Here is a 26,548-nt window from a genome sequence, read left to right on the forward strand (position 1 = left end):
GTTGGACAGTCAATTGCTTACTGGAAGTAGTACAAGTGGGCTTACGACTTCCCCTCTGGGATGACCATCGACTCCCAGCAGCAACAACAGCAGCGCCAGCAGCAGTAGGCGTTACACGCAAGGATGCATCGGAGGAATCCCAGGCAGGAGAGGACTCGTCAGAATTGCCAGTGACATGGCCTGCAGGACTATTGGCATTCCTGGGGAAGGAGGAAATTGACACTGAGGGAGTTGGTGGGGTGGTTTGCGTGAGCTTGGTTACAAGAGGAAGGGATTTACTGGTCAGTGGACTGCTTCCGCTGTCGCCCAAAGTTTTTGAACTTGTCACTGACTTATTATGAATGCGCTGCAGGTGACGTATAAGGGAGGATGTTCCGAGGTGGTTAACGTCCTTACCCCTACTTATTACAGCTTGACAAAGGGAACACACGGCTTGACAAATGTTGTCCGCATTTCTGGTGAAATACTTCCACACCGAAGAGCTGATTTTTTTGGTATTTTCACCAGGCATGTCAACGGTCATATTCCTCCCACGGACAACAGGTGTCTCCCCGGGTGCCTGACTTAAACAAATCACCTCACCATCAGAATCCTCCTGGTCAATTTCCTCCCCAGCGCCAGCAACACCCATATCCTCCTCATCCTGGTGTACTTCAACACTGACATCTTCAATCTGACTATCAGGAACTGGACTGCGGGTGCTCCATCCAGCACTTGCAGGGGGCGTGCAAATGGTGGAAGGCGCATGCTCTTCACGTCCAGTGTTGGGAAGGTCAGGCATCGCAACCGACACAATTGGACTCTCCTTGTGGATTTGGGATTTCGAAGAACGCACAGTTCTTTGCGGTGCTTTTGCCAGCTTGAGTCTTTTCAGTTTTCTAGCGAGAGGCTGAGTGCTTCCATCCTCATGTGAAGCTGAACCACTAGCCATGAACATAGGCCAGGGCCTCAGCCGTTCCTTGCCACTCCGTGTGGTAAATGGCATATTGGCAAGTTTACGCTTCTCCTCCGACAATTTTATTTTAGGTTTTGGAGTCCTTTTTTTACTGATATTTGGTGTTTTGGATTTGACATGCTCTGTACTATGACATTGGGCATCGGCCTTGGCAGACAACGTTGCTGGCATTTCATCGTCTCGGCCATGACTAGTGGCAGCAGCTTCAGCACGAGGTGGAAGTGGATCTTGATCTTTCCCCAATTTTGGAACCTCAACATTTTTGTTCTCCATATTTTAATAGGCACAACTAAAAGGCACCTCAGGTAAACAATGGAGATTGATGGATACTAGTATACAATTATGGATGGACTGCCGAGTGCCGACACAGAGGTAGCTACAGCCATGGACTATTGTACTGTACTGTGTCTGCTGCTAATATAGACTGGATGATAATGAGATGTAGTATGTATGTATAAAGAAGAAAGAAAAAAAAACCACGGGTAGGTGGTATACAATTATGGATGGACTGCCGAGTGCCGACACAGAGGTAGCTACAGCCATGGACTACTGTACTGTGTCTGCTGCTAATATAGACTGGTTGATAAAGAGATGTAGTATGTATGTATAAAGAGGAAAGAAAAAAAAACCACGGGTAGGTGGTATACAATTATGGATGGACTGCCGAGTGCCGACACAGAGGTAGCTACAGCCGTGGACTACCGTACTGTGTCTGCTGCTAATATAGACTGGTTGATAATGAGATGTAGTATGTATAAAGAAGAAAGAAAAAAAAAAACACGGGTAGGTGGTATACAATTATGGACGGACTGCCGAGTGCCGACACAGAGGTAGCTACAGCCGTGGACTACCGTACTGTACTGTGTCTGCTGCTAATATAGACTGGATGATAATGAGATGTAGTATGTATAAAGAAGAAAGAAAAAAAAACCACGGGTAGGTGGTATACAATTATGGATGGACTGCCGAGTGCCGACACAGAGGTAGCTACAGCCGTGGACTACCGTACTGTGTCTGCTGCTAATATAGACTGGTTGATAAGGAGATGTAGTATGTATAAAGAAGAAAGAAAAAAAAAACCACAGGTAGGTGGTATACAATTATGGACGGACTGCCGAGTGCCGACACAGAGGTAGCTACAGCCGTGGACTACCGTACTGTGTCTGCTGCTAATATAGACTGGTTGATAATGAGATGTAGTATGTATAAAGAAGAAAGAAAAAAAAAACCACGGGTAGGTGGTATACAATTATGGACGGACTGCCGAGTGCCGACACAGAGGTAGCTACAGCCGTGGACTACCGTACTGTACTGTGTCTGCTGCTAATATAGACTGGATGATAATGAGATGTAGTATGTATAAAGAAGAAAGAAAAAAAAACCACGGGTAGGTGGTATACAATTATGGATGGACTGCCGAGTGCCGACACAGAGGTAGCTACAGCCGTGGACTACTGTACTGTGTCTGCTGCTAATATAGACTGGTTGATAAAGAGATGTAGTATGTATGTATAAAGAAGAAAGAAAAAAAAACCACGGGTAGGTGGTATACAATTATGGACGGACTGCCGAGTGCCGACACAGAGGTAGCTACAGCCGTGAACTACCGTACTGTGTCTGCTGCGACTGGATGATAAATAATGATGTAAAAAATATATATATATCACTACTGCAGCCGGACAGGTATATATTATATAATGACGGACCTGCTGGACACTGTCTGTCAGCAGAATGAGTTTTTTATAGAATAAAAAAAAAAACACCACACAAGTCACACGACGAGTGTTTAACTTTTTCAGGCAATCACAATATAGTATACTACTAACTATACTGGTGGTCAGTGTGGTCAGGTCACTGGTCAGTCACACTGGCAGTGGCACTCCTGCAGCAAAAGTGTGCACTGTTTAATTTTAATAATATGTACTCCTGGCTCCTGCTATAACCTATAACTGGCACTGCTCCCCAGTCTCCCCCACAATTATAAGCTGTGTGAGCACAGTCAGATATATACATAGATGATGCAGCACACTGGGCTGAGCAGTGCACACAGATATGGTATGTGACTGAGTCACTGTGTATCGTTTTTTTCAGGCAGAGAACGGATTATATTAAATAAAACTGCACTGTCTGGTGGTCACTGTGGTCAGTCACTACTAAACTCTGCACTCTCTACAGTACTCCTAAGCTCCAGTAAATCAAGTGTCTCTGTCTCAAATCAATCTCACTCTCTCTCTTCTAATCTAAATGGAGAGGACGCCAGCCACGTCCTCTCCCTATCAATCTCAATGCACGTGTGAAAATGGCGGCGACGCGCGGCTCCTTATATAGAATCCGAGTCTCGCGAGAATCCGACAGCGTCATGATGACGTTCGGGCGCGCTCGGGTTAACCGAGCAAGGCGGGAAGATCCGAGTCGCTCGGACCCGTGAAAAAAAACATGAAGTTCGGGCGGGTTCGGATTCCGAGTAACCGAACCCGCTCATCTCTAATATTAATTGGTAAAATCTCGCTATTGCCTGCTTAGTGAAGTGGAATCTAGATGGGATTTTGTACCGGGGACACAATAACTTCATCAATTGTCTAAATCCCACTGCACTAATGGTGGAAAACGGGCACACGTCTAACAGCGCACTGATTATACTGAGAACTGATTATACTGATCACTGATGATATTATGGAGAACTGACACTGAGCAGTGAGAACAGCACTGGACTATTGTACTGTAATATACTGGTAATGTTTTTATTTGAAATATTGCAACCTTCTTACATTTTATTTACACATTTACAAATTTACAATAAATAAATAAAGTAAAAAAAGAACAACAATCTCAAACAAATTTTCCCATTTGTTTCTACCACTTCTCCCCTGTTTGACATATTTCCAAGTTCCATCTTTCCCTTCAATTTTCCCCGTAAGTCTAACAACTTCCTTAAGAACCTTTTTGTCCGGAGACTAGCCTCCTCCTCCTCCTCCTCCTCCTCCTCCTCCTCCTCCTCCTCCTCCATACTCCCCCCTTACCTGTTCTTGAGCCCATGCATACCACTCTCACACTTCCTTTCATTCCCCACCACCACCTTTCACTCCACTCTCAACCCACTCACCCTCTCACCTTCCACACCATACACTCGACTTTCTCCCAGGACAATCCAACATTTAATGAGGAGTCAATAACAAATCTAGGTAGCTCTTCCAGTGTACGCAGCCATTTGAAAACAAACCAAAATATACTGGTCACCACAATGCAGCACTGACACTGAGCACAGATATTAAGCACTGATCAGGATACTAGAAGTGACATAGAACTGCAAGATACAGCAATGGCCTACTGTACTGTACTACTATATACTGGTGGTCACCACAATGCTGCACACTGAGCACAGATATTACCAGGTGTATCTCACACATCGCTCAGTACAGATTACAGGATGTATAATCACCAGGTGTATCACATGCAACACAGTACAGTATACAGGGTGTATAATCCCCAGGTGTATCTCACACATCGCTCAGTACAGTATACAGGGTGTATAATCATCACCAGGTGTATCACATGAAGCACAGTACAGTATACAGGGTGTATAAGCCCCAGGTGTATCTCACACATCGCTCAGTACAGTATACAGGGTGTATAATCATCACCAGGTGTATCACATGAAGCACAGTACAGTATACAGGGTGTATAAGCCCCAGGTGTATCTCACACATCGCTCAGTACAGTATACAGGGTGTATAATCATCACCAGGTGTATCACACGCCGCACAGTACAGTATACAGGGTGTATAATCCACAGGTGTATCTCACACATCGCTCAGTACAGTGTATAGGGTGTATAATCATCACCAGGTTTATCACACGCCGCACAGTACAGTTTACAGGGTGTATAATCCCAGGTGTATCTCACACATCGCTCAGTACAGTATAGGGTGTATAATCATCACCAGGTGTATCACACGCCGCACAGTACAGTATACAGGGTGTATAATCCCCAGGTGTATCTCACACATCGCTTAGTACAGTATATAGGGTGTATAATCATCACCAGGTATATCACACACCGCACAGTACAGTATACAGGGTGTATAATCCCCAGGTGTATCTCACACATCGCTAAATACAGTATATAGGGTGTATAATCATCACCAGGTGTATCACATGCCACACAGTACAGTATACAGGGTGTATAATCCCCAGGCGTATCTCACACATCGCTCAGTACAGATTACGGGATGTATAAAATCACCAGGTGTATAACACACATCGCACAGTACAGTATACATACTGGTCACTACAATGCAGCAGATATTGAGCACTGATCAGGATACTAGAAGTAACACAGCTGCAAGATACAGCAATGGCCTACTGTACTGTACTATATGTATACTGCTGGTCACCAAAATGCTGCACTGTCCTATATATTGCTCACAATAATGCAGCACAGATATGGATAGTATACTTGACACAGAGCTGCAAGATACAGCAATGGCCTACTGTACTGTACTATATGTATACTGCTGGTCACCAAAATGCTGCACTGTCCTACTATATACTGCTCACAACAATGCAGCACAGATATGGATAGTATACTTGACACAGCTGCAAGATACAGCAATGGCCTACTGTACTGTACTGCTGTATATGTATACTGCTGGTCACCAAAATGCTGCACTGTCCTATATATTGCTCATAATAATGCAGCACAAATATGGATAGTATACTTGACACAGAGCTGCAAGATACAGCAATGGCCTACTGTACTGTACTATATGTATACTGCTGGTCACCAAAATGCTGCACTGTCCTACTATATACTGCTCACAATAATGCAGCACAGATATGGATAGTATACTTGACACAGAGCTGCAAGATACAGCAATGGCCTACTGTACTGTACTATATGTATACTGCTGGTCGCCAAAATGCTGCACTGTCCTACTATATACTGCTCACAATAATGCTGCACAGATATGGATAGTATACTTGACACAGAGCTGCAAGATACAGCATTGGCCTACTGTACTGTACTATATGTATACTGCTGGTCACCAAAATGCTGCACTGTCCTACTATATACTGCTCACAATAATGCAGCACAGATATGGATAGTATACTTGACACAGAGCTGCAAGATACAGCAATGGCCTACTGTACTGTACTATATGTATACTGCTGGTCGCCAAAATGCTGCACTGTCCTACTATATACTGCTCACAATAATGCTGCACAGATATGGATAGTATACTTGACACAGAGCTGCAAGATACAGCATTGGCCTACTGTACTGTACTATATGTATACTGCTGGTCACCAAAATGCTGCACTGTCCTACTATATACTGCTCACAATAATGCAGCACAGATATGGATAGTATACTTGACACAGAGCTGCAAGATACAGCAATGGCCTACTGTACTGTACTATATGTATACTGCTGGTCACCAAAATGCTGCACTGTCCTACTATATACTGCTCACAATAATGCAGCACAGATATGGATAGTATACTTGACACAGAGCTGCAAGATACAGCAATGGCCTACTGTACTGTACTATATGTATACTGCTGGTCACCAAAATGCTGCACTGTCCTACTATATACTGCTCACAATAATGCTGCACAGATATGGATAGTATACTTGACACAGCTGCAAGATACAGCAATGGCCTACTGTACTGTACTATATGTATACTGCTGGTCACCAAAATGCTGCACTGTCCTACTATATACTGCTCACAACAATGCAGCACAGATATGGATAGTATACTTGACATAGCTGCAAGATACAGCAATGGCCTACTGTACTGTACTGCTGTATATGTATACTGCTGGTCACCAAAATGCTGCACTGTCCTATATATTGCTCATAATAATGCAGCACAAATATGGATAGTAAACTTGACACAGAGCTGCAAGATACAGCAATGGCCTACTGTACTTTACTATATGTATACTGCTGGTCACCAAAATGCTGCACTGTCCTACTATATACTGCTCACAATAATGCAGCACAGATATGAATAGTATACTTGAAACAGAGCTGCAAGATACAGCAATGGCCTACTGCACTGTACTATATGTATACTGCTGGTCACCAAAATGCTGCACTGTCCTACTATATACTGCTCACAATAATTCTGCACAGATATGGATAGTATACTTGACACAGAGCTGCAAGATACAGCAATGGCCTACTGTACTGTACTACTATAATTATATACTGGTGGTCCCCACAATGCAGCACACTGAGCACAGATATGGAGCATTTTCAGGCAGAGAATGTAGATATTTTCAGCACACTGAGCACAGATATTTGCAGCACACTGAGCACAGATTACGTAGCTTTTCAGGGAGAGAACGCAGCCACGTCCTCTCCGTTCAATCTCCAATGCACGAGTGAAAATGGTGTTGACGCGCGGCTCTTTATATAGAATACGAATCTCGTGAGAATCCGACAGCAGGATGATGACGTTCGGGCGTGTTCGGGTTAACCGAGCAAGGCGGGAAGATCCGAGGCTGCCTCGGAACCGTGTAAAATAGGCGAAGTTCAGGGGGGTTCGGATCTCGGAGAACCGAACCTGCTGATCTCTAGTTATAAAAGGTTTGCACTTTGTTGTCCTCTATAAGAATATTTTTTTTTTAGTCTCATTCCAAACATGTTATATTGCTTGTTTTTTCCTTTTTTTGTTTTCAAATGAGAATGCTTTTATTTGGCATATTGCGTTAAATAAATTCTGTTATGGAACTTAGAAAATTGACAACGCCAATTAGCATATGCCCTGAAAAAGTTTTGCAAACGTAATTTCTCTGAGCAAAAGGATAGCTAATGTATATGCTAATGTGTATGTACTTTTCTTATTGTATTAGTAGGCAGGGGTGTAACAAAAATTTGCTGGTCACAATATAGGAATTGGGTCAGAGACATGTTTACTTTCCCTCCATGGCCCAAGTCTTCTGAGCATATAGGGGCTGAAACATGCTATTGGTCGACAGGGTTTTTAGGTCGGCAGGGTCTCTATGTCAACATGTTCTAGGTCGACAGGTCAATAGGTCGACATGAGGTTGTTGTTTTTTAATCTTTTTTTGAACTTTTTCATACTTAATGATCAACGCGGACTATGATTGGGAATAGTAAACTGTGCCAAGTGCAGCCGTAGTGGAGCGAGGCACCTTGCTCGAAGCATAGTGAGCCATGTGAGAGGACACGGTGCACTAATTTGGGTTCCCGGTCACTGTTCAGAGAAAACAACACCAAAAAAACATAAAAAACTCATGTTGAATTTTTGCCTGTCGACCTAGACCATGTCGACCTACAGACCCTGTCAACTTAGCTTCCCTGTCGACATAGTTACTGTTGACCAATAGTGGTCGACCTAGATACTCTCGACCCTCCATACCACACCCATGCTGGGTACCCCTTACCTCTTGCAATGGTTATAATTTATAAAAAGCAACAGTATCATTTTTGCCCCTCTAGACTTTTATTTAAACCAAAGAAGTTATTGCAGAGTCACCTACTGTTCCACTATATACTGTATTGCATAGTATTTTAGTATTTAGCATTTAATATATGGTACAATCCATATGTAAGGATCTGTTGATATGGTTGAGACACACCTGTGAACCTCCTAACAGCAGAAATCCAGGCTTACGCAAGAGCACACAACCGTTCAGGTTTAAGTAATATTTGTCAGTAAGCAATTGGGTATAAGGTCATGTATATTTACATTAGGTGGACAAGAATTATTTAAGTTTTATTTAATACATGTATTTAATTAATTTCAGTATGCCCTAAAAAATTTTTTTTAAATAACTGCCAAAGATGCCTCTTTTTAGATATACATAACATTTCCAATAAGGGGAGACATAGAATACACATTTTGGGGGAATTAGCTATATTAGAGCTCCCCATTATGTTGAGTGGCCTATAACAGGGCCCTATAGCTTCAATTACACTGCTCAAGAAGCCTTGAAGCCTTGTCATGCTGTCATAGTGCTGGTCATGTAACATGCAGGCTCTGTGGCTGCCAATATATTCTACAGCAGTGGTTCTCGATCCTCAGGACCCCACTTGGTTCATGTTTTCCATGTTACCCAGCAGGTGCACTGTGTATCACCAACTGTCACATTTTAAAAATCTACATGAACCGTGTGGGATCCTGAGGACCGAGACTGAGAACCTGTGTTCTACAGCATTGCCATTTATGATGTGAGGAGATCACTGCTCCACACAACCACCAATATACAGTTCTGCCACTTCATAAATTTTCTAAAAAAAATTCATTTTTACAGTGAACAGCTGATTTTCTGACCTGCAATAATGTTGGATAACCAATAAAGTTTAAAATGTTGTGTTGTATTTTGTTTCGTTGCTTTATCCATGGCAAAGCATTCTACAATCCTTATTTCAAATTTAGGGGGTAATTCAGAGTTGATCGCAGCAGCAAATTTGTTAGCAGATGGGCAAAACCATGCCCCTCATTCCAAGTTTATCGCTCGCTAACTACTTTTAACAGCCGTGCATACGCATAGTTGCCGCCCACAGGGGAGTGTATTTTCACTTTGCAGGAGTGTGAACGCCTGTGCAGCAGAGTGGCTGCAAACACATGTTGTGCAGAACAAGACCAGCCCTGTAGTTACTTATTCTGTGCGATGATTGCTGCAACGAATGACATGGTAATGACGTCAGATACCCGCCCAGCAAACATCCGGCCATGCCTGTGTTTTTCCAAACACTCCCAGAAAATGGTCAGTTGACACCCAGAAACTCCCACTTCCTGTCAATCTCCTTGCGATCGGCTGTGCGACTGAAAGCGTTGCTAGAACCTGTGCAAAACCACAATGCTCTTTGTACCACGCATGTGCAGTTTTGCCATTTTTTAAACTGATCGCTACACAGCGAACAACGGCAGCTAGCGATCAACTCGGAATGAGGGCCCATGTGCACTGTAGGTGTGGCAGATATAACATTTGCAGAGAGAGTTAGATTTGGGTGGGTTATTTTGTTTCTGTGCAGGGTAAATACTGGCTGCTTTATTTTTACACTGCAATTTAGATTTCCGTTTGAGCACACTCCACCCAAATCTAACTCTCTCTGCACATGTTATATCTGCCCCCCTGCAGTGCACATGGTTTTGCCCAACTGCTAACAAACTTACTGCTACGATCACCTCTGAATTAGGCTCTTAATGATATGTTTAGGAAAAACATTTTTAAAGCTTTATTACGAAATATGTAGATCTAGAATCAAAATTTGTCAGTGGGGGTGGGGAAGAGGACTCATAATTCGTATGGCAGCTCTAAACTCCCAGGAAAACCATTGCAAATAAGGTTCTAACTGAAAATGCATAGTCAGTAGTGATGCTTAGTGCAAGCTAAGTCAATTTCAGGTCAAGAAAATGCAGTTACATATGTAGGGACTCTACAGAGAAGAAGAAAACCATGACCCATGCAGATTTTCCTAGCGTCATTGCTATTATTGTGTGTACAATTGTTTTATGGCATACTGCTGACCAGTCAGTTTGCCAACTTTGACTCATATAATCATTTAAAGGCTGCTTACAGTAATGTACAATTCTCACTTTAATAGGGGCATATGATATACCTTTTTTGATGAACTATTTTCCTTAGAAAATGGAAGAAAAGATTTAGGATAAGCTCATATATGTGCCCATTTAACCCAATATTTTCATTCCTACAAATAAATGTTTGATAGTATCAGACATTTTGGAAGTAGATATGTCTCATAAAAATACATTTTAAAGAGTTTTCATATGTGCTCTTAGCAAATGATCCCCAGCACTACAGCCAATAAAGTACACAAAGTTCAGGCAGGAAAATCACCCAAAGCTATAATACTGTGCGGTTTTCTTACATTCATTCATGTTTATTTAAATAACACACCATAAATGCATCTAAAACAATACCCTTACCCTATTTGTTTAATTATACCTTGTTTTAGTTTTCATATATTTATTTCTCATTCACCAAACTTAATTATATTGTGTTTAAACCGTCACAGAGTAATTCAAATAATTTGCATATATCATTACTACCTATTTTTATGTATGTCTCTCATTTATTCAATTACTATAGTCCATTGCTTCTTTCTGATTTTCATTGTCCTCATACACTTGGATCCATCATCTGCATTGTGGGAAAATTACTGTATCTTATTTAAAAAATATCTAAATGTACTATTTTTAATTAGCTAACTTTCATATTCTAACTGATCTCTTTAAATTTCCTGTACATTGTTTTTAACCATTTACTTTTGTACACTTTGATTCATTAATTCTGTAACTGCTATTTCCTACATCTAAAGATGAACAATTTAAAATGTTAACCTGCAGCACTTTACCAATTTAAATCCCTGATATCACATTTTACACCATAAGTCATCAATTTAATTACTGTATAATATGCAGAGGTGTCCTCATACATCTTGCCTCAATATACCATGCAGCAGGAGATGCCTGTGTGAGTGAGCTGACTGGTACTGTGCAACTCCGTTTACATTGGTAGGGCCAACTCCAGGCCTACTAGCACCCTGAGTGAGATTTTTTGAAGTGATGCCCCCCCCCCAATCCATGCGCTTCTGGGAAAGTGGGCATGTCTTTTCAACTATATATTACATTATCAAATTATAAATATATATATATATATAGACAACAAGCAGGTCCGGCTCTCCCATTATAGAGTCCAATAGCGCTGGGTGCCTCCACAGTAGAAATGTACAGACAACGGCAGGTGCGGCACTCCAAGCGACGGGGAAAAAAGCAACTCTTTAAGTCCTTGTAATAGACAACGTTTCAATGCTGTTTATTTGTGCATTTTCATCAGGTCAAAGAATACAAACAAATGTGCTTACCTATATAGTGCATGCAGACGCCGTCACCACGCTTCCGGAACACAGGCACCCGCCAGGTCCGTCGGCGCACCCACATGACGTCATCAAACAAGGCTGGTAACTATGGTGACAGTAGTACACAAACTAGTATACATAATGTGATAATACAATCATGCAGGCAGGACACAATTATATCAATCTAAGTATGTAGAATCCTGGCTACACATAGCACATAAAGGCTGCCTAGTCTCTAAACAAACCTAGATCATTAGAAACCATAACAAACATTTAAAGGCGTATTACCACTGGATTAACCACATACAGAGGTAAGCTTACAAAAATGCATTAAGCCCTAGCTGTTCATTAAGGCCTCTAGGGTAAAGAGTACCCAAACGGTGAATCCACCTAGTTTCAAGTTGAAGTAGTTTAAGACCCCTGTCACCCCCCCGAAGAAGAGGGGGGACATGGTCTATCATGCGGTAACGTAATGTCACCAGCGGATGGCGTGCCACAGAAAAATGTCGGGCGACCGGCTGGTCACTTGATCCTTTAGCAATCGCTGCTTTAATGGCCGACCGGTGGGCTGCCATACGTTCCTTGAACATTCTTTCAGTTTTACCTACGTATGACAGCCCACACGGACATAACAACTGATAAACAACAAACTTAGACGAGCACGTCAAGGTATAGTTAATTGTCAAAGGTTGACCCGTCAGCGGATGCTGAAAGGTTTTTCCACTAATCAGGAATTGGCATGTGGTGCAAGTGCATCTAATGCACCCTCTTGCGTTAGCCTGTACTAGACGCTGTGGACTGGGAGAAATATCTGCTTTAACCAGCATATCTCTGATGTTACGTCGTCTTGTATAGCATGACATTAATTTAGTATGGCTAAGATTTAGCTCCTGATCAGACTGGATGATATGCCATAATTTCTTGGATATGTGATTAATGCCACTGCTAGTGGGTGCAAGATGCACTTGCACCACATGCCAATTCCTGATTAGTGGAAAAACCTTTCAGCATCCGCTGACGGGTCAACCTTTGACAATTAACTATACCTTGACGTGCTCGTCTAAGTTTGTTGTTTATCAGTTGTTATGTCCGTGTGGGCTGTCATACGTAGGTAAAACTGAAAGAATGTTCAAGGAACGTATGGCAGCCCACCGGTCGGCCATTAAAGCAGCGATTGCTAAAGGATCAAGTGACCAGCCGGTCGCCCGACATTTTTCTGTGGCACGCCATCCGCTGGTGACATTACGTTACCGCATGATAGACCATGTCCCCCCTCTTCTTCGGGGGGGTGACAGGGGTCTTAAACTACTTCAACTTGAAACTAGGTGGATTCACCGTTTGGGTACTCTTTACCCTAGAGGCCTTAATGAACAGCTAGGGCTTAATGCATTTTTGTAAGCTTACCTCTGTATGTGGTTAATCCAGTGGTAATACGCCTTTAAATGTTTGTTATGGTTTCTAATGATCTAGGTTTGTTTAGAGACTAGGCAGCCTTTATGTGCTATGTGTAGCCAGGATTCTACATACTTAGATTGATATAATTGTGTCCTGCCTGCATGATTGTATTATCACATTATGTATACTAGTTTGTGTACTACTGTCACCATAGTTACCAGCCTTGTTTGATGACGTCATGTGGGTGCGCCGACGGACCTGGCGGGTGCCTGTGTTCCGGAAGCGTGGTGACGGCGTCTGCATGCACTATATAGGTAAGCACATTTGTTTGTATTCTTTGACCTGATGAAAATGCACAAATAAACAGCATTGAAACGTTGTCTATTACAAGGACTTAAAGAGTTGCTTTTTTCCCCGTCGCTTGGAGTGCCGCACCTGCCGTTGTCTATATATATATATATATATATATATATATATATTATCACCCCCCCTCTACAAACACACACACAAGTAGCAGCTTTACACATAATGTCCACATTAGTGCTCCTTACATATAATGGCCACAGTAGTAGCTGCTTACACATACTGCCCCCAGTAATGCCCCTTAAACATAATTCCCACGGTAGTGACCGTAACACATAATGTCCCCAGTATAGTGCCAGATTCCTATAATGCCCCCCAGTATAGTGGCAGTTACAATTTTCACATAAACTTCTATAAACAACCCACCAAAACTTTCTTTCAACACTTTATCAAACAAACATTGCCTTGTTCCTTCATAGTATTTTATACAAGTAAATTAGAATTTCTGTTAAGTCCTAGAGAATACTGTGGTCCACATTAGTACCACGGGGTATAGACGAATCCACTAGGAACCTTGGGCACTTTAAGAAATCAATAGTGTACACTTGCTCCTCCCTCTATGCCCCTCCTACCAGACTCAGTTTAGAAAATGTGCCTAGAGGAGCCGGTCATGCTTAGGGAAGCTCCTGAAGAGTTTTCTGCATTTTCTGTTTGTTGTTTTCAGACAGGGCTGGTTGGCACCAGCCTGTCTGCTTCATGGGACTTAGGGGGGGGGGGACAGCCCAACCTCCTATAGGGTTAATGGTCCCGTTCCCCGCTGGCAGGACACTGAGCTCCTGAGGGTCCTATTCGCAAGCCCCACCACGGCGAGCGTACAGTCCCGCAGCATGCCGCCACCCCTAACAGAGCCAGAAGTAAGAATAGTGGTCGCCGTCTGTAATGGTGGCATCAGGGTATGGAGCGCAGCACTGACATGCAGGCTTTGTCTCACGTCTCAGTACAACATGCTGTGTGTGTGTGTGTGTTTCCGCTGTGAGGGGTGAGCTGAGCTTTTTAACATACCCTACACTGGCAAACATCTTACAGGGGTTCTAACCCGCTGTTAAGCTTCTCAGACACCTCAGCCAGTATAATAAAACCGGGAAGATCACTTAACTATGAGCAGATCCAGCAGCTCACCAGCGCCATTTTCTCTCTGCAGCTCACACTGACAGGACTTGCAGGGAAGTGCAGCTCCTCCACAAAGACTCCACATTTCCTCAGCGGTACCAGGGAGTCATAGTAAGAGGGGGGAGCGGTGTTAGAATACTAAGCAGTATTAAGGAGCTTAGTTTGCGACCCAGCTGAGCTTGGCTTTAGCATAAAGGGTGAAGTGTGGCTGGCTCCATCTTCTCTATGTCTCCCTGCGGGCTCTGTGTGGGTTAACTGTGCTTTCCCCTTTACTGTGTGTGAGTGTGTGTGTCCCTTCACATTACCATGTCAAGGGAGTGTGTTTCATGCACAGCAGAGTGTTTGTCTTCCCCGGGGGATTCACTACAGTGTACCCAGAATAGTACACATTCTCAGGCTAGTGGGTCTGAACCCGCATGGTTGAATTCCCTTAAAGGGATGATCTCACATATTTCTCATAAATTATCCCATAATGAGAAAGAGACGCAATACTTAAGATAGTCTGTGGAGGACCTGATGACTAGAGATTCAGTTCCCATACCAGCATCTCAGACCCCTGCCATTTGTCCACAAAAGCGTACTCTGGCCCAGATCCTGCAGGCTGACACTGATGATGATGTATCAGACGCAGTGGAGGGTGAAGTGGACTCGTGTGGAGGGGATGCAACCCTGTCACAAGGAATACAGGCCCTGATAGAAGCTATTAGAGAAGTCCTACACATTCCTGACAAGGTGGCGGAGGTGGATGAGGAATCTTATTTTAATGTAAAAAATGCTACTTTCCCTGCTTCAAAGGAGTTAAATTCTCTGTTTGAAGAAACTTGGGTTAATCCGGACAAGAAGTTTCAGATCCCTAAAAAATTACTCACATCCCTTTCCGTTTCCTCAGGACCTCAGGATGATAGGAAAAAGTGGGAAAATCCACTGATTGCTGATGCATTGGTATCTAGGTTGTCACGTAAGATAGTCTTACCTGTCCCTGGGGCACAGCAGACCGCAAAATTGAGACCACTCTCAAATCCCTGTACACAGCTGCTGGGGTGGCCTTGATACCCACTATTGCTTGTGCATGGATCACTAGGGCCATTGCAAAATGGTCAGGTAATCTAATTGACAGGTTAGATTCCTTATCCAGGGGGAGATAATTTTACTCCTACAGCATATACAGGACTCTGCTAATTTTATGGTGGAGGCCATAAAGGAAATTGGTTTGCTCAACGCACGTACCACTGCCATGGCATTGTCAGAACGCAGGGGCTTGTGGCTACGCCAGTGGACTGCGGATGCGGATTCCAGGAAAGACGTGGAAAGCCTACCATTCACAGGTAAAGCCCTTTTTGGAGATGAACTGGATACGTGGATATCCAAGGCTACATTGGGTAAGTCTACATACCTTCCTTCCGCAGCACCCCCAGCTAGGAAAACCTACTCTGCTCCAACTCTGCAGTCCTTTTGGACAGAAAATTTTTAAAGTAAATACAAAGGTTCTTCTACAGCCTTCAAAGGCAATAAAGGTAAACCCAGAAAACCTGCAACTGCAGTTTCACAGGAACAGACCTCTGGTTCTGCTTACTCAAAGCCTTCAGCATGACTGTGCACCACACTGCCTGGAAGACAGGCAGGTGGGAGACCGATTAAGATCAGCCACATATGGGCAACATCATGTCTGGATCCATGGGTCAAAGATCTTATTACCCAGGGCTACAGACTGGAGTTTCAGGAACTCCCACCTCACAGATTCTTCAAATCAGGCTTACCAGCAAGCATGACTTTACAGGCAGCAATTCAAAAACTGGTACAGACTCAGGTCATTGTTCCAGTTCCACTTCAACTGCAAAACAAGGGTTATTATTCCAACCTGTTTGTGGTACCGAAACCGGACGGTTCGGTAAGGCCCATTTTAAACCACAAGTCACTGAACCCGTACTTACGGGTGTTCAAATTCAAGATGGAGTCTCTGAGAGTGGTGATCTCAGGTCTGGAGGAGGGGGAATTCCTGGTGTCTCTGGATATCAAGGATGCGTACCTTCATATTCCGATTTGGCCGCCTCACCAGGCTTATCTAAGGTTTGCATTACAGGACTGTCACTACCAGTTCCAGGCCCTGCCATTTGGCCTCTCCACGGCATTGAGGGTGTTCACCAAGGTAATGGCAGAGATGATGTTTCTCCTCCTCAAGCAAGGAGTGAACATAATACCATACCTGGACGATCTGCTGATAAAAACACCATCCAGGGAGAGATTGTTAGACAACATTGCCCTCTCAACACGACTATTCCAGGATCACGGGTGGATTCTGAACTTGCCAAAATATCACCTGGAACCAACTTGGAGGCTTCCATTCCTATGAATGATACTGGATACGGAGGCACAGAAGGTATTCCTTCCATTGGAAAAGGCATTAGTAATTCAGTTGATGGTGCAGGACGTTCTATGATCAACACGGATATCAGTGCATATATGCATTCACCTCCTGGGGAAGCTGGTAGCCTCTTATGAGGCACTGCAGTATGGAAGGTTTCATGCAAGGCCCTTCCATACTGCATACTAGATCTGTTGGACAAATAGTCCGGATTGCATCTTCACATGCACCAGAGGATACGTCTGTCACCAAAAGCCAGGATTTCTCTTCACTGGTGGCTTCAGACTTCTCACCTGACCGAGGGCCAAAGGTTCGGGATTCAAAATTGGATTTTGCTAACCACAGATGCAAGCCTCAGAGGTTGGGGAACAGTTCCAAGGAAAATGGTCAAGTCAGGAAACCATTCTTCCGATCAACATTCTGGAACTAAGGGTTATATACAATGCCCTTCTACAGGCATTACATCTTCAGGGTCACACCATTCAGGTTCAGTTGGAAAATGTGATGGCATTAACTTACATAAACCAACAGGGCAGAAAGAAGAGCAGAGCAGCAATGTCAGAGGTAACAAGAATTCTCCTCTGGGCAGAATGGCACGCTGTTGCATTGTCAGTAGTCTTCATTCTGGGAGGGGACAACTGGAAAGCAGACTTCCTCAGCAGACACAACCTCCACCCAGGGGAGTGGGTCCTTCACCCGGAGGTGTTAAGGCGCTTGACACATCAGTGGGGAATTCCACAAATCGACATGATGGCCTCTTGTCTCAACATAATGCTCAAGCGATATTGTTCCAGGTTGAGAGACCCACAAGCAGTGGTGGTGGACGCTCTGGGACTCCATGGGACTACGAGGTGGTGTACATGTTTCCACCACATCCATTGATCCCAAGAATTCTCAATAGAATAAAAAGGGAAAAGGTTCAAGATATTCTCATTGCTACAGACTGGCCAAGAAGGGCCTGGTACACGGATCTACTGGAGATGCTCCTAGAGGACCCGTGGTCTCTACCTCTTCACGGGGATCTTCTACAACAGGGGCCATTCGTCTATCATGACTTACTGCGGCTAGGTCTGATGGCATGGAGGTTGAGCATCAAATTCTAGCCAGGAAAGGGATCCCGGACTGGAATATTCCAACCTTGATCCAATCTAGAAAGGAGGTAATGTCTAAACATTACCACCATATTTGGAAAAAAATACGTCTCTTGGTGTGAGAACAGGACATTTCCTGCGGTGGAAATTCAACTGGGATGTTTTCTCCTTTTTCTGCAGTCAGGAGTGGATGTGGGCCTACGTTTGGGCTCCTTAAAAGTCCAGATTTCGGCCTTATCCATTTTCTGCCAGAAACAATTGGCTTCTCTCCCGGAGGGTTCAGACATTTTTGAAGGGTGATCTGCATGTCCAACCGCCCTTTGTGCCTCCTACAGCACCTTGGAATCTCAATGTGGTGTTGCAGTTCCTGCAATTGGAATGGTTTGTACCTTTATAGGACATTGATGTCGTTTCTTACGTGGAAAGTTGTCAAACTGTTGGCCTTGGCTTCAGCAAGGCATGTGTCAGAGCTGAGGGCGTTATCTTACAAAAGCCCCTATTGGATTTTTCATGAAGACAGAGCTGAACTCAGAACGCATCAGCAATTTCTTCCAAAGGTGGTGACTGCGTTTCATATCAACCAACCTATTCTGGTTCCGGTGGTTACCGACACCGCTACTACTTCAAAGTCCTTGAATGTTGTGAGGGATTTGAAGATCTATGTGAAGCAGACAGCTCATCACAGAAAATCGGACTCGCTGTTTGCTTTCTATGACCCCAATAATATTGGGTATCCTGCTTCAAAGCAGTCTATTGCTCACTGGATCAGACTTACTATCCAGCATGCTTATTTTATGGCAGGTTTGCCGGTTCCAACAACTATACAGGCCCACTCTACTAGGTCAGTGGGTTCTTCCTGGGTGGCTGCTTGGGGTGTATTGGCTTTACAGCTCTGCTGAGCAGCTACTTGGTCAGGTTTGAACATGTTTGCTAAGTTCTACAAGTTCGATACTTTGGCCTCTGAGAACCTTCAGTTTGGTAAATCTGTTCTGCAGGATCCTCAGCACTCTCCCATCCGGTTTGGGAGCTTTAGTACACCCCATGGTACTAATGTGGACCCCAGTATCCTCTAGGTTGTAAGATATAATAGGATTTTAATTACCTACTTGTAAATCCTTTTCTTGTCGTCCGTAGAGGATACTGGGCGCCCGCCCAGTGCTTCGTGTTTTCTTGCACTGTTACTTGGTTCAGTATTCTTGTTGGTTCAGCTGTTGCTTTTCCTGTTCAAGTTTGGTTAGCATGGCTTTCCTCTTGTTTGTGTGTGCTGGTTTGAATCTCAACACTGTTCTTTTAAATCCTTCTCTCAAAGTATGTCCGTCTCCTCGGGCACAGTTTCTAGACTGAATCTGGTAGGAGGGACATAGAGGGAGGAGCCAGCATACACTATTGATTTCTTAAAGTGCCCAAGGCTCCTAGTGGACCCATATATATCCCATGGTACTAATGTGGACCCCAGTATCCTCTATGGAGTACGAGAAAAGGACTTACCGGTATGTAATTAAAATCCTATTATTCTAGAACAGACTGTTGATGCAAAAAGATTATCATGATAGGTGGGGATTGTTTAATCATCATAAGCAAACATTTACTTTCTACAAGCACAGCATAACAGATGTAAAGTTTTCCATCCAGCTGCCACTCAGGGGCTTCTTCCACACTTTGGACCTCTGTAAAATCATCACCTGGTAAAATTATTGTATTGCCAAACTTTACTATAATAAGTTCACTCCTTTGCTGATTTGAAGCATTTGTCAGGTATAAAAGTATACGTAGAAGTAAACATTTCACTTGTGTATGCATTTCTTTAGGAAAGACTTATTCAGCTAAGTGTGCTGTTGTACCGAAATATATGTACATAGTAAAGTGCTATGAAATAAAAATGTAAAATAGTGTCATCCCCTAAAACCTCCTATACATGGAAGCCATTATATAGGGACAGGACAGAAGTAACGGTAGGGACAGAACACACACTGCACTCCTACCAGTACTGTCTTTTCGTATGGGCTCAATGGGCAGTTGACAAAGGGTCCAGGAGTATAAGGGCATTAGACTGATAGCTAAGGGTACCTTTTTTCCAGGAGTACCAGATTTTTGAAAATAAGTACTGGGGAACCAGAGATATCCTACTTCAAAGCAGTGGTCACAATCTGAGCCTGTTAATTGCTGTTCCCAGACAGATATCTTGGGTTCTGTCTGACTTCAATGGTTATTATCCCATTGAAAGCAATGAAATCTATTTCCAGGAACTGAAGATATCTGCGGTCAAGCAAGCTGCCCTCCTACCTGAAAATGTTGACTCTTAAGCCCATTCCACAATTCACCCCTCCCCCCACATATTAAACACCTGCTACCACCCTTTAAGTCATGTACCAGGAGCCCTTCATTCAGCCCAATACCTCCTTATACAGTTTGCTGTTCTCCCTCCCATCTCATCTCCCACCATCTGTGCAGTAAAGGAGATATTTTCAGAAATTACTGCTCCTGGTCCTACATGCTGAGCAGGAGAGCAAAACAGCCCCTACCACTCATGGGGCATCAATGTTGCCGCTGATAGCACTCCCCACCCCTACCGCTGGAGGATGGGTAGGGACCTCAGTGCATTGCTTTGCCCAGGGGCCTACACAGCTGTTAAGACAGCCCTGACTTCTACCAGTCATCCTGCGCCTCCTCCCCATACACTGCTCTGACCGGTCATCATGCACCCCTCCACAAACACTGCATTACTGCTCACCCTGCTCTCCCTCTCCCAAGGGATTTTTATGATAATGAAAAAGAGGTTGCGACGTCTGCAGTAATTTTTACAGCAAAAACATCTCTCCCAATTGAATATGTCTGTGAGGTTACAGAGGGGCGTGTCCAATACAAAGCTAAATTGCAGTGTAAAAGTAAAGCTGTTCATTTGTGGCTTAGAAAAAGATATTGATTAGATTTTATTGTCTTAAATTCACTCTAGAATTTGTATAATAGAATTAGAAGTATTCCAGAAGTAAAATATATTTACACATTACACACATAAGAATTACATTTTTAATTTCACTCTTTTAGAAAAAACAATCACCATGCAGAGATTTATGTTCTAAGATTTCACCATTTCAGCTGTCATCAATAAAACACATTCTTTTTAATTCCTTGCTCACATATTGCAAGTAGGATTTGTCGCAGATTTTTGTGTGCATTTTAATCATTCATATCTTACTAGGCGGATAAGGCTGTTCAAATTTATAGCTGTCGGACAGAGTTTATCTTACTTTTTGTAGTTAGAAAAAATCTGCTGCATCCCACTTGGGAGATTTACCATGGCTTTGGCAGTTGGTGACTGTATGAATGAATGATCAGCAAATTCAGTGTTCAAAGCTATCCAAACACATATTTTGACAACACCAGTTTAAGTAGAAAGCAAGATAGTCAAAGGACTCAAGTGAAAGCTGTACACATATGGAGCATTGCTCAGGTTTAAAACCCCAATGAACTGCTTGTATTGTTAAAAAAAATGGGAGATACAGATTAATTGCAGTGTATTTTGTGGTTATAAATACTGATGTAATTTACAGTATTAAACTGTAGTTCTTAGCACACACAAACATTCTACTGGCTAAAAACAGAAGATAATGGCTTGTTTTAAATTTTGTCATTTTTGTATGAATAGTTTAAGCATAAAGGAACACTAAAGCTGTAATTTTCTATTGTGACATCCTGTGTTTACTTTTATATGATTGTACCAACCTTTATGGTAATATACAGACCTTTGCATTACCATGTGAGGGATGCAGCAAGCACCACATTTTGCTTGCAATGCATCCCACCACTCTCCGCATGCATATCAGCAGGCACTAAAGCCATATGCATGAGGAAAATCATAAAGGACAGATCTTCCTGTAAGAGCTGTCCTTTGTGATGATAAGACTTCTGGGTTTAAGACCCAGAGTCTTATCTGCACATGTTGACAGAGATCTGGTTGTATCCCTCTCAGAAGGGGCAGTATGATAGAAGCCCATAGTCTTCTATTGGGCAACACCATCTGAAGATGGTGTTGCCCATTGGGTCAGAGCCCCAGAAACTATTGCATTTCGAGGCTTGGTGCATATGAGGTACGTGGTCAAACTTCAGAAAACATAATTTTCAGAGATTTGGCCACATTTTCCCACTTGCTGCATTTTACCCCATGTTATTTTTGGGAAAACAATGATTTTTCTAGATGATAGGCATATCAATGCATTTCTATACAGATCTAGTACAAAACCAGAACAATTCTACAAAGATCTAGTATAAAAGCACAAAAAATAGATTTTTTTTTTCTGCATGCAAGATAATTTCAATTAGGTGTAAAAGGTGAAGATACAGTTGGTCATAGACTGACTTTCACATCAGCTTGGGGTTAGGGGGGAGGAGCAACCAATATTTTCAATTGGGTATTGTTAACACAATAAAGGCATTCAAAATATGCCTGATTGGTACTATGGAGCTATTTTATTGTTATTTAAATTTGACGGTGCCAAAATGACATTTGAAATAACATTTGAACATTGTCTTCATGATTTCCATAGTTAATTACATATATTTGTATTTTGGACAATTAAAAATGCACACAACTTTACATTGTCTAGTCAATTCATACATTTTCAACAAAATGTTCTCATCTACTGCATATTTAGAATTTAGGCAGGAAATACGTTTTTCCTTATTTTCATGTATTAAGTGCGGGAGCCAGATCACTGTAACCAGAAGTTGTTTTTTTTTACATGAAAATTGTGTAAGGGAAGGGGCCCAAAGCAATATGTTACCTAGGACCCCATTAAGACTTAATATGATTCTGCTGCCATTGCCATTATAACATGTCAAATTAGTATTCATAGGCTTTGTGCATAATACAGGACCAAGCATGAATTTGCCCATCAATATATAGGCTATTATGGAATGTCATATATTATGAAGTATGGACTTGCATGGGAGGGCTTACCACTTCCTTACTGTTACAGTCTAGTTTTAGTTATGTCTAGAAATACATTAGATATGTACAAACATCAGTTTGTTTTCAGAAATGGAATCTTTAAATGAGATGCAAGAGGTGGAGATTGCAAATGTGTTTGCCCTTTAAAGCAGGGGTGGGGACCCTCCGGCCCGCGGGCCGTATACGGCCCGCGAAGCCGTTTGGTCCGGCCCACCAGGTTGTGTCAGTGAGACACGCTGCCGCTCAGTCGGGCGGCAGCGTGTCTCAGCTGTCAGAGCAAGGAGACGGAGGAGAGCGCGGCTGTAGAATGGGACCAGCGGCGTGTAGTACTTCAAACCAGCCGCCGGTCCGTGAGCCAATCAGAGCTCGCGGACTGGCAGCCAATCAGGAGCCGCGGCTGCCGGTCCGCAAGCTCTGATTGGCTCTCGAACCGGCGGCTGATTTGAAGTACTACACGCCGCCGCTTTCACCCGACAGCCTCGCTCTCCTCCGTCGCGTCCACGGTAAGCAGCACGGAGGGGAGAGGGGAGGGCATTTGTATACCTGGCACTGTGGGGGAATCTGTATACCTGGCACTGTGGGGGCTGTATACCTGGCACTGTGGGGGGTATTTGTATACCTGGCACTGTGGGGGGCATTTGTATACCTGGCACTGTGGGGGAATCTGTATACCTGGCACTGTGGGGGCTGTATACCTGGCACTGTGGGGGGTATTTGTATACCTGGCACTGTGGGGGGCATTTGTATACCTGGCACTGTGGGGGAATCTGTATACCTGGCACTGTGGGGGCTGTATACCTGGCACTGTGGGGGGTATTTGTATACCTGGCACTGTGGGGGGCATTTGTATACCTGGCACTGTGAGGGGCATTTGTATACCTGGCACTGTGAGGGGCATTTGTATACCTGGCACTGTGGGGGGTATTTGTATACCTGGCACTGTGAGGGGCATTTGTATACCTGGCACTGTGGGGGCATCTGTATACCTGGCACTGTGGGGGCATCTGTATACCTGGCACTGTGAGGGGCATTTGTATACCTGGCACTGTGGGAGCAATTGTGGATCTGGCACCGCACTATTGGGGGCATATGTGTATCACGTCCCATTTTAACTGGCCACACCCATTTTTTTGGCGCGTGCGTGCCTCCGGCGCGCACACACAGTAACTCTAAGGGGCAGACCTACTGGGGGGCAGGGTCATTTTTTAAGTTGAAAATTTTTGTATGGCCCCCGAAGGATTTTATAAATATCCAAATGGCCCTCGGTAGAAAAAAGGTTCCCCACCCCTGCTTTAAAGTTTGTACTCATTGACTCATAAATGAACAAGAAAAATACTATACTAAAATGGTTCTTTATTCCTAAAAAAAGTAGAGGAAGAAAAAAGTCCTAATCCATTTTAAAGCATACAATAAATAAGAAAAAAAATTGCAGAAATAGGTACAAGTAATCCAGTGTTTTCCTTTACACAATTGATACAAATAATAAAGGAAGCACCAGTATCTTCTTTCATTAATATATTAAGTGATGGCAAAGTAATAAAGCCATATTTATGGATGAAAATGGAAAGCTAAAATGAATGAGACGGTGGAGCCCAATGAGAGGTGATTATGATAGCCGATGATACACACAGAAACATGAATTCCCTTTTCTCAAATATCTGCTTACTGCCATCTCGCAAAATACCCAAGTGCGTAAATTTGTAGGTGCAACTAAGCAAATGTATACAGTGCACATAAGATTCTCATATGTGGCAATTAAGGATTAGTTAAGTGAAAACTCTTGTCAAGAAGGGGTTTTAAATCTTCTCTTTCATCCATATGTGACGTTCACAAGGAAACATCGGCAATTCTAAATAATCCACAGAAAACAGGATGGAGAGTTGTCTGCTCAGAAAATATATATTCTGTAGATTTATCTAGATTAAATACTAATAACATTTTATGATGATCAATATTTTCTTTCATATTTAAATGAAGTTTTTTGTTTCAAAATGTGAAATTAAGAATTGCAATTAATAGTTCAGTATAGTATTTTAATAGCATTTTATTTTTTAATTGTAAAGATGGATTATTATATAGACAAATTAAGCAATTTCAGTAGCACAAATTATTTATTGTGTTGTTTTTTCCCTTCTTTTTTACAGCACGTATTATAAGAACAAAACAGTGGTGTGAAATGCTTCCATGTTTAGAAGGAGAAGGCTGTGATTTATTAATCAATAAATCAGGCTGGACCTGTACGCAACCTGGTGGGCGAATAAAGACAACTACCGTAAGTATAAAAGATGTAAAATGTTGACACAGAAACAAAGCAAAAGTAAAACAAAAAGACATTGCTCACAGTAATGCTAAATCTGCCTTCTACTCAGGCCTGCATTGGTATGTTTTCTCTCCATAGGTTGTATTTTCTGTGCCACCTTATATCTCTGCCCTAACAGCTTTTTCTGTCCATGAGCCAAACCTCCATGCATCCTGTATTAAATTAATATATGGATAAAATCTAAATAATTAAGGCCATATTTAATTCGATATTGGAAATGGCATTTTTTTCTTATATAAATAAAGACAAACAATGATGTAATTTACAAAATGCTACACCTTCCACCATAGACACTGGTCTAAGTGGTGCTTCAACAAATCTAGCCTTGGTCTTATTAGGCATGTGTCCGTGCCACTAATAAAATGTCATTTTGTTGAATCAATAGTCATAGCACTTATAGGGAGTGTTTCAGAGGTGGACACAAAACGGTGACAGCTAAACTTTTGTCACAGTCTCTTCTATGAAGTTATGCTAATGCTGCAACCAATGGGCTGTCTACTGAGATGCCCACCGGCTGCAGCTCTTAACCGCCATGATGCACATAAAGGCGCACTATCAAGCAGACACTGGCCACAGCATCAGACTTCTAAGTAACCCTATGGAGACCCAGACAACGGCATACCCTCAACACATCCACTGACTCAAACCACACCCTGTCACCAGTACAAGAAAATGGATATCACGTATACAAGCACTAACAAGTCCATGGGGTGGTATTCATGTGACCGGCGGTCAGGAGACCTACAGTCACATGACCTCCTCCAACATCCTGACCCCTCACTATCCCGATGGTCGGCATGCCGACCAACAGGGACTATTTCCACTCGTGGGTGTCCACGACACCCATAGAGGGGGAATAGAACCCGTGGCAACAGCAGGTCGCCACCGAGCCCGCAGTGTGGCGAGCGCAGTGAGTCCGCAAGGGGCTTGCTGCACTCGCCCCTCCCCGCCGGGATCCCGGCGTCAGTATGCTGCCGGGATCCTGGCGTCGGTATGCTGACCGGTGGTCTCCTGACCGCCGGTCAGCCATACTACACCCAGTCCATGGTCTAAATACGCTGTTTGGGATATTGCTGGAAAGTCCTTCTAGTTCAGAGTCTGTCCTATGAAGACTGTCTGGTACATCCTTTTTCTTCCATGGCG

At 43.1% G+C, this 26,548-nt stretch overlaps 1 protein-coding gene across 2 annotated transcripts in view; it reads left to right on the forward strand.

Moving 5' to 3' along the window:
* The window catches only part of TAFA5 (TAFA chemokine like family member 5), a 777,120-nt gene that overhangs the window by 564,405 nt on the left and 186,167 nt on the right, over positions 1-26,548 (forward strand). For both annotated transcript variants that reach the window (XM_063927121.1, XM_063927122.1), the window contains exon 3: positions 25,230-25,357. In XM_063927121.1, coding sequence (XP_063783191.1) covers positions 25,230-25,357 — 128 coding nt within the window. The remainder of the gene's footprint in view (positions 1-25,229; positions 25,358-26,548) is intronic.

Source organism: Pseudophryne corroboree, chromosome 6 (genome assembly GCF_028390025.1).
Source record: "Pseudophryne corroboree isolate aPseCor3 chromosome 6, aPseCor3.hap2, whole genome shotgun sequence".
NCBI classification, from domain to species: domain Eukaryota; kingdom Metazoa; phylum Chordata; class Amphibia; order Anura; family Myobatrachidae; genus Pseudophryne; species Pseudophryne corroboree.